We start from the raw sequence: 9,786 nt of genomic DNA on the forward strand, positions 1-9,786 counted from the left end.
TCTGACCTCACAAGGAGCCACTGTGGGGAATGACTGACACCTGTGCATATAACACACTGCCTAGGGCTGGGTTTTGTCCTTCTAGTACAGAGAGCTGTTAGGTGGTGATCTGTGGGACTTGGATGTTGGTAAAAGTTTTGGACCTGGATATCGGTGAAGTTTTGGACTCGGATGCTGGTGACTTGTTGTACTTGACAGAGTAAGTTTTTTTTCTCACTTTGCTGGTTGTGCTTTGGGGGTATTGGTTTTCATTTTTCATTTTATTTTTTGTATTTTATGTTTCTGGTTTTAGAAGTTAATTTTTACATATTTTAAATTTTCTTTGTTAACTATCTTCCATTTTTCTTTTTCTAACTACTCATTTTCTTTGTCTCTTTTTACTTTTTAAAGATTTTGTTAGTAAATATTAAGCATAAAAAGTAAAAAATATTCACTATAACATTTCAGTATCTGCACATAATGTACTTTGATAATATTCACCTACACTATATACTTACCCCCTCCATTTTTCCCTTCACATCCCTAATACCCCTTTTACTATCAGGTCCCTTCCCCAACCTAAGATCCAAGAATTGAAAACTAATGTCATTGTGGGACTGGCCTGTTATACACAACACCATGATTTCAGTTGGCATATGTTGCAGCCCTTACATGACTGGGTGAACCCATCTTCATCATGAAGTGTGGTCCTTTTAAGTACTGTTGAAGTTTGTGTGAAGTATTAAGTACTCTAAGGACTGTTGCATCTGTGTTCACCAAGGACGTTAATTATACCTTTGTCTTGTTACCTGGTTTTGGTACCTGAGTAATACAGGCTGCTAGGATGAATCTGGAAGCATCCTTCCCTTTTCATTTCATAGAATCATCTGAGAAGCATTGGTATCTTGGTGATATTTTGTGTATGCTCTAATAAAGCTTTCCTGAAGATCATTAAGACAAAAAAGCCAGTAACTAGAGAGACTTCTTAACTCTAGCCATCCTCAGACTAAAAGTGTGCAACATTTTGTCTCCAGGAATCCTCAGACTGAATGCAATGAGCTCCTGTCTCCTCCCACCTCTCTCTGCCCAGCCATTTCCCTTCTTGTCTCCACCTTTCTAGTACTGGGATTAAAGGTGTGAGCCATCAACACCTGGCCTCTGTGGCTAACTAGTGGCTTAGCTCTGCACTCTGATCTTCAGAGGTCTGATAGAAATCACCAATGAGTTTGTCTGATCCTGGAGTTTTTTGTTTGTTTGTTTGTTTGTTTGTTTTTGTCAAGAGATTATTTTAAATTACTATTTCGATTTTGTTGCTTTTTTTCTGTTTTAAATTAGTTCTTTGAGAATTTCATACAATATATTTTGGTCATGTTTATCCCTTCCTCCAATTCCTCCCAGATCTTCCATACTCCCTTTCCTACCACCCATATTTGTGTCTTTTTGTTTTGTTTTTCACCATCAAGTACAGTTTCTGTTGTCCTTATACTCTTGGATATATGGCCTTCCACTGGAGAGTGGTCGGTCCCACCTACCAGGGGCCACACCCTTAAATGTGTTCTCCCTCTCCTGGAATCTATCAGTTGTCAATAGTTCGTCAGGGGTGTGACTTCTTGTCCCACCTCCCCTCTTCATGCAGAGATTTTTGTCTGGAGTGAGCTTAAGCAGGTCACAATGCTGTAAATTCAGATGGGCAACTGCCCTGCTTTGTCCAGAAAACAGTTTGTATTGTCATCCACTGCCTCTGACTCTGACAGTCTTTCAATTTAGGTGTTTTATATCTTCTTAGTTGAGTTTTGATAGCTAATGTGTATCTAGAAGTTTATTCTAGATTTTTCCAATTCACTGGAACATTTTAAAAACATTCCCTAGTGATTGTCTAGATGTCTGGATTTCAGTTGTATCTCTGGTAATCGAATGTTATTTTGTCTCCCATATTATTAACTTGTATCTTAAAGTTTTCTATTAGTTTCTTATTTTGTCTCTAATATTATTAACTTGTATCTTAAATTTTCCTAGTCGTTATTTTGGCTAAGATTACATCAGTTACATTTATTCTTAAAATAATCAAGTCTTTGTTACATTGGTCTTTGTATTATTTTAGTTTCCATTTCATCAATTTCTGCTCTGGACTTGAGCATTTCTTCTATTTCTCTTGGGTTTGGCTTGTTCTTGTTGTCCTATGACCATGACATGCAACATTAGGTTATTTTGGACATCCATCTTTTTTTTAACCGCGGGAATTTATAGCTATAAATGTTTCTCCTAGACCTGCTTTTAATTAATTTTTATCTTGCATCACTAGTTGGTCTTGGTACGAGCATTTATATCAACAAAGATGAGGAAGTGGGAAATGGCTCAAGGCAACATCCTACAGTACAACACCTTTGACGAAGAGGCTTTAACAGAGCACTATGAAATCCTAAAGACCCTTGGTCGGGGAGCATTTGGAGAAGTAAAATTGGCTAGCCATCTACTCACCCAGACAAAGGTAGCAGTAAAAGTTCTTCCAAAAAGCTCAAAGAACATCTTCATCAAATCAGAAATTGAAATAATGAAATCTCTAGACCATCCCAATATCATTAAACTTCTTCACATAATCGACACCACAAATAACATTTACCTGGTTATGGAACATGCCATAGGCGGAGAGCTGATGGCCAGGATTGTGGAGTTTGGCTACCTACCTGAGGACGAGTCCCGTAAGGTATTTAAACAGATGGTGTGTGCCCTTCAGTATTGTCACAGGAAAGGGATTGCTCACAGGGATCTAAAGCCTGAAAATATTTTAGTGGACGGCAAAGGAAATATAAAACTCAGTGATTTTGGGCTGGGCACCAAGCTTCCCATGGGGCAGAAGCTAGCATATTTCTGTGGGACCCTTCCTTATTGCGCCCCAGAACTCTTTGAAGGTGGAGGCTACGATGGCCGAGCAATCGACATCTGGAGTTTGGGAGTTGTACTCTACTTTATGTCTACAGGGTGCCTCCCTTTCAAGGGAACTACCTTTGGAATGCTAAAGGACAAAATCTTGGCAGGAAAGTACCCCGTTAATTTCAAGCTGTCGCCAGAGCTTTGGGATGTTATTGCTAAGTTGTTAACCGTAAATCCTGGAGAAAGACCAAGAATAGGTGACGTTGTGGGCTTTCAATGGCTGAAGCATGGCAATGAAGGTTCTCCCAATCCCTTTAGAGAGAACAATGAGGACAGCTACCCAGACCCCACTGTGATGGTCATCATGGGCGTCATGGGTTATAAGCAAGGAGAGATAATGGAAGCTTTACGGGAGAAGAAGTTTGATCAAGTGATGGCCACCTACTTGATTCTTAGGCAGCAATCACCCTGGGAAGACATTATAAAAGATCTTCAGCCCAAGCAGTCTGCTGGAACCTTGAACCTTATAGGCCTTCCCACAATACCTAAAGTGACTATCAAGAGGGGATCTAGTGTCCCTATCCTTCCCACTTCTTCCATTTTGCCCACTCTACCTGAGAGTCCCGAGAATGACAAAAAGGGGAAAACGAGGTACAGTATGCCTCCCACCGTGAACTGCCCTGACAAGAAAACAGCCCCAGTTCACAGAATTTGCCCCCAGCGTGTACTTGAGGCTAATTTCATGAACAGCGCCTGGGGGGATTCAGAGAGCACTATTAACACCTCCGATGAAATATGTACCACAGTGTCTTCAGCACTGGAAACTTATTCCAGCAAGTTATCCTGGAATGTGTCCAAAGCTGGCCCTAACAAATCAAAGAGCAAGGCGTCCTCACAGGATGTTTTATCTCATCACACCCCAATGGAGGAAGTTCAGTTCCAAGACGTCAACACACCAGGTGAAATTATTGGCTCATCTCTCCCACAAACCTCACCTCAGGAGGACCTCAGAGGACAGCCCCACAGCATGTCTACTGCTGGTCGGAGAGGTGAAAGGACCAGCTCATCTCTCCTACAAACTGCACCTCAGGAGGACCTCAGAGGACAGCCCCACAGTGTGGCTACAGCTGTTTCAAAGAACATGACCTCACAGGATAGATCACCCCCATTCTCCAGCAAGGAGGCCCAGGATGAGGGTCCGATTGTACAAGAAAAAGACCTCAGCCCATCCTCCCCAGAAACATCCCAGGGACACCTCAGTGGCCGGTGCCAGACTGCACCCAGAGCCCCCTTTAGAAAGCGGATTTGGAAGAGCCTACGGAGAAGGATTATAAAAGGCCTGAGAAGTTTATGCTGCTGCATACCAACAGAAAAGAGGGAGCGCCTAGGCTGCAACAAAATCCTGCCTGTGACCTTAGAGGACCATGGAGGGAGCCAAGGTAACAGGTAGGTGGAGAGGCTCCGATGCACTTTTGTATCTAGGCCTCTTTTTTTTTTTTTTAATGATCTTTTCTTTAAAGAAAAAATATTTATTTACTATATGTGTGTGGAAGTTATCTTGCAGGAGTCAGTTCTGTTTTTATACCATGTGGGTCCTAGGGAATGAATTAAGGTCCCCAGGCTTAAGGTCAAGTACCTTTACTGTTTCCTGGACTAAATGCTATGCTTTTAAATAAAAAGATTATAGGAATAGGTGATACTATATTATCACACCAGAAAGCAAATCCCACAGTATCCTTCCTGAGAAACTTGACCTAGATGTAGATAGATAGCAGAGGATAGTGGCCCGAGGCTGGGCATGGATGAGGAGAAGGGTTTCTGAAGAGAGCAATGGGCCAGGCACTCAGGAGGAATCAGACTGCAAAGGGCCAGCATAGCCAAGCAGAAGACCTGCATGTTCTCCTAAGAGGCCCCTTTCTTGTGTCTGTTTCAAGTGCTGTTGGAGGCACTGTGCTCCCCATAAGCTGAAACCAGAGAGTGGAGAGCAGCATGCTGAGGATGCACACGGGCGCTGGAGAGAGCCAGGTAGGAAGTTCAGATGGCTGTGTGCCATGGGAAGCTGTGTTCATATCACAGGCTGAAACTAGGTGCAAAGTGTTCCTGTGTCTGCAGATGATGACTGGGGTGGAGGGGGCATGGCACACCCTTCTCACATCACCTGGACCCTGAGGACTGAGAAAGGATTCTGGGAGGCGGGTCTGACAGACTCATGATCCTCCTGACTCTCCCTTGTAGGTAGGTTCATGATGGCTGGTGGTGCCACAATTGTGCCAGTAAAGTGAAGCACTCTGTGGGACCAGAAGTCCTTTAAACAAGGATCCACGGAGTGCTGTGATCATTAGGAAAACAGGCCTCAGAGGACCTTCCACGCATAGTGAGATCGTCAGTCCAGCTACCTGTCTCCAGGTGTACCTGTGAGCCATTAGAAGAGACATCAGCACCAGAAGCAGAGGAGGACCCCAGAGGGCCTGACCAGTTTGTATGTGTTCACGATGAATATTGCTGACCAGGTTGGAGCCAGACACAGAGGAGGAACGAGTTTGCAGGGAGTGTCCATCTTGTGCTCATTTGGGAAGGTAGAGTGTGTGGGAACAGGTGAGTCCATTAGTTATGGTGCAGCTCTCAGCACCATCCTGAACTACTAGACAGCTTGCTTCCCGTCCCCACCAGATCCAGACACCTTCACAACTCACCCCAGCACTATTACTGCTGAACTGCTTGTTGCTTTGCAACCTGAGTCATATGGATGCACTCTTCTGTACTCTGTACCTGAACAGACAGGGACACACACACACACACACACACACACACACACACACACACGCGCGCGCGCGCGCGCGCGCGCGCGCGCTTCTCCCAATGTAAGTCATGCACATTTGACACTAGTGAAGTTTGCTTGAACTGGAGAGGACTCCCATTCAAGCAAGATAATTTCATATTCCATGTGATTTCCCTCCTGGAAATTACTCAAAATCCCTCTAACTAAGCTTGCTCCTGTCTCCACCCCTAACGCAATCACTTACCACCCTGCTCTACTGCTTCGCAGGAGCCACGTGAAGCCAGCACATGCCATGGTGCACATTTTGCCCCAGGGCATCCGGTCCTGTGCAAGGGAAGGCCCACCAGCTGTGCTTTGAGTGGAAGCAAGGTGAAGTCTGGAGTGTTTGACAGTTGGATTCAGAGATGGAGCTGGTTCCAAGTGTGATCGTGGATAGAATCTGTTGATGGAAAAACAATGGCAACCCCCGGCCTGACAGTGTGGGTGTTCCTCTGGTTGGCTCATGGTCTCCTGCCATATTTCCACCTCCTAAGATAACTCAGAGACAACTAAAGCAATTTAAGAGGTCAAATCCACACACCTCCTTAGGCCCACACTGTAGTGTACCCCAAAACCACAGTTTAGTACACCCCAAGACCACACTCTATTACACCCCAAGATACTATTTTCAACAGTACCTCTCACAAAGATTCAGCTGTTTTCTTTCTGACATCCTGTAGGGACGCTGCTGTTGCTGAGGCTTTGTGTCCCCAGGCAGCAGTTTGGGAAAGTCCTTTGCTGCCTGTGTGACCCTATGCTGGGGCTACCAAAGAGACTCCTGGGACTACACTCAGCAAGGGACATTTTCAACTGGATGGTGCTTAGAGCAGGAGATGCCACTCAAGCCCTAACACACTGCATGGAAGGGGGACACACAGGTGATGCTCCTCTGCTCAGGCCATGGGGAAGATGTGATTGGCTACAGGATGATGGACAACTGAGCATTTGGTCATCTTACCAAAATGCCTTGTTATCAGGTCTCCTTGATAAAAGAGGCTTCTGATTGACAGAGAAGTTGGGCCAAAGACTTGCAAGCAGATGGACTAAGAGCAACAAAAGAAAATGTCTACAGATCCAGGTAATACCCAGGCCCTTGTACTAACCCTTGGTTTAGGGAGAACAGTGTCTGAGGCAGCTTGGAGACTTACCTCACTGAGGGTAATGCCTCTCTGTCCTGGCAGGAGCCATGTGAGGGTGAGGTGCTGCTCAGTCCCCTCCATCTACTGCATGGAGTCAGCTGTTCCCTTGATCACCTAGGCAGGGGCACCACTTCATCACAAATACTGCCCACTGCAAGGGACAGACATAGAGAACACTGACAGCAGTTTGAGGGCTTTTAGAGTGGGTCCCCTTTTAAAGAGTCACATCAACCAATACCTAGAGAACTGAACCATGAAGACAGTCTCTAAGGAAAGGTCCTAGGTAGTGAGAGCTGAGTGACTGATGACTTTATGCATTGTGTATCTAGGTGAAGATCAGCCATCGAGGATATGCGCAGAGAGCTGGGCATAAGATTGCTCTGCAGAAGTGTTACCAAGAAAGACAGGCACGAGACAAAAAGATACACGGCACAGTATGAATAAAGATACTGTTTTCTTGTTACAATAAATTCCTTTGTATATTTGAACCACATGCTCTGATGTCCTGATTTATATCTATATGAATATTTTGATAGTGGAATTGGTCAGCATGTCTATCTTCTGAATTTCTCCCTGTGGTGAGAGCAACCCTCATTCTCCATGATGTACTTTGGTCTTCATTCTGTGTATTAGATCTCTGCCCTCTTCCTTCTACATACTGCCTGGTCTACATCCTAGAAACATCTCTCCCTCCAGCCATTATCACTAATGGAGAATTTTGTTTTAGGCTCCACATACGCAGTGTTTCTCTCTTTTAAGGGTAAATTTTTCTTAGCATAATGTCCTTCAGGTTGACTCAAGTTGACCACAAGTCTCAGTATTCCTCTTCCCTTTCTTTCTCTGAGACAGGGTCTTGCTGTGTGGCCTAGGTTGACCTACAACTCCTGATACTCCTGCTCAGAATCCTGGGTACTGGGGTGACAGGTTTGTACCTCCTAAATCATAAGGCCTAATTACATTCTTCTTCAACAGACATGTGGATGTAGGGTAGACACATTGTTAAAGGATTAGGGTTTGATTCATTTTGAAATACTCCCAACTTTTTCTGCAGTTGTCCTATCTCAGCATCATCAAAAAGATCCTTATATTTGGGTGTGGAAATGCTCACAACGGCCCTGACTCCTAATAACAAGGCACTGCCTTTGTGTAGCCTGTAACCTGGTTCCCTCCTCAACTTGTATTTCTGCCCTGCCATTCACATCCTGTTGAGGGGGCAGAGTTTTCTTCAAGGGACAAGGGATGCTCTGTGCTCCCATGTGAACTAGAGACTGAGAGGCTTCCAAAATGACAGGAGCCCTGGCCCCCTGCAACCAAATCACTGTCAGAAAAAATTCAAAAAGCAGCTCACTTCTCTTCCTGTGAGACACAGCCAGCATGGGCCATCTGGCAGGTCTGGTTTTGGTTTTGTGAGAGTCCTGTACTATGCTGTATCAGTTCACCCCTCGATGCATGCCGGTTGACTACATAGCCTGGCTGTCATGAATAGGTCTCAGATACATGGGGCAGTACAGAGGTCTCTTTGGCATCCTGACCTCCTTTCTTTTGTTATGTCTAGGATATTGGGATGACTGGATCACAGGGCAGACATGGTTTTATATTTTGAGAAATCTCTGCACTGTGTCTCATGATGGTTGTATCAATGCTTGCTCTGCCAACAATGTGCAAGGGTCTCCAATTCACACACAGGCAAATATATTTTCATCTTTTGATAATATCCAAATTAGTTCGTATAGTGACATTTATGACAACTCATTTATCAATGGTTGGCCATATTTCCTGGACAAATGGAGTTTAATTCACAAAGTTCTAACCTATGTCTCTATCTTGGTGAGTTTTCCCTACTTTTCCAATAGTAATTTCAGAGTATCAGGTCTTACATTAAGGTAGTTGGTCCATTTGGAGTTGATTTTTATGCAGGCAGAGAAATAAATATTGTGAGGATTTATCAAGGCAACTCCATGTAGTTAAAAATGAGGTTTATTTTGGGGTAACTTTTAGCCAGTAAAGGGGTTTGTTACAGGATCTGGGAGAGGTGAGGTGAAGTCCAGCGGGGTTCTCTGGAGAACTTTGATTCGATCTGTCTTCCAGCATCCAGGATCACCAGGAACCAAGATATCTGGCACATCCGGATCTTGGGTCTTAAGGGCTCCTGTCTCAGCTCCATCCCAGGGACAGGTCATAGGTAGGCATGGCAGTTACCAGAAGCCTCACTAGTGAGGGCGTAGTACTTCCAGGTCAAAGCTGGAACAGAACCCACTACTGAAAGGATGAATGGTGCTGGTTGGAAAAGTCATGGGCCATGGCTACCAGAGTCAGAATGGGCTTTATTAGAAAGAAGAGGGGATAGGAGGGAGAAGCCAGGCCTGGCAGGGGAGGGAAGCAGGGCAGAGCAGACAGCAGAGAGGAAACAGAAAGAGAGGGTGGGGGTCCGTGTCCAGCTTTTTAAGGCAGGGACATAGTCGCCTGTGCTCCCTGATGATGTAAGACATTAGACCCAGAAGAGGGAGAACAGAATCCTAAAAACTATATCTCCTCCTTTTGTCTAAATAAGAAAGTTCCAACCTAATTCAAAACTACATACAATAGGAATTATTATCAAATATTGTCCAGGAGGAATAACGACCTGGACAAGATGGGACTACAACCAACACAAACAATATCAAACAAGAGACCCATACTAAAATATTAAAATCCAGAGAAGTCTGGAGCATAGGTAAATTGTACGCACCTCTTTGCTAAGATTTAGAAAAGTTTCTTCTATGACTTACTTGAAAATAATTTCTGCCCTTGATCTGGCCTTCTTTTTTCTTCTTCTACCTATGATTTTAGTTTTGCATTTTTATAATGTCTCAGAGTCTCTACATGTCCTGTTCCTAGATTTTTTTTAAATTGCTTTGGTTCACCATTCCATTTTCTCTTCTGTCATTAAAACCTAATAGTCTCCCTTCCTCTCGCTACAATCTATTGGTGAGCCTTTCT

At 44.2% G+C, this 9,786-nt stretch overlaps 1 protein-coding gene across 6 annotated transcripts; it reads left to right on the plus strand.

Annotated features, from left to right (window-relative positions):
* The first annotated feature begins 54 nt into the window (after positions 1–54).
* On the plus strand, positions 55–6,664 carry LOC131909102 (sperm motility kinase X-like). 6 transcript variants are annotated; one of them, XM_059260405.1, is made up of 5 exons: positions 55–199; positions 2,282–4,296; positions 5,257–5,445; positions 5,897–6,108; positions 6,646–6,664. In XM_059260405.1, exons 2-3 carry the CDS (start codon positions 2,315–2,317, stop codon positions 5,354–5,356), a joined length of 2,082 nt encoding a protein of 693 aa, XP_059116388.1. In that variant the 5' UTR covers positions 55–199; positions 2,282–2,314; the 3' UTR covers positions 5,357–5,445; positions 5,897–6,108; positions 6,646–6,664. The 6 variants fall into 6 exon arrangements, with proteins under 6 accessions (XP_059116388.1, XP_059116390.1, XP_059116391.1 ...); XM_059260407.1 differs by having other exon boundaries at positions 5,943–6,108; XM_059260408.1 differs by lacking the exons at positions 5,897–6,108; positions 6,646–6,664 and adding an exon at positions 4,785–4,875 and having other exon boundaries at positions 5,243–5,549.
* The last annotated feature ends 3,122 nt before the right edge of the window (positions 6,665–9,786 follow it).

Source organism: Peromyscus eremicus, chromosome 4 (assembly GCF_949786415.1).
Source record: "Peromyscus eremicus chromosome 4, PerEre_H2_v1, whole genome shotgun sequence".
In the NCBI taxonomy this organism is placed as follows: Eukaryota; Metazoa; Chordata; class Mammalia; order Rodentia; family Cricetidae; genus Peromyscus; species Peromyscus eremicus.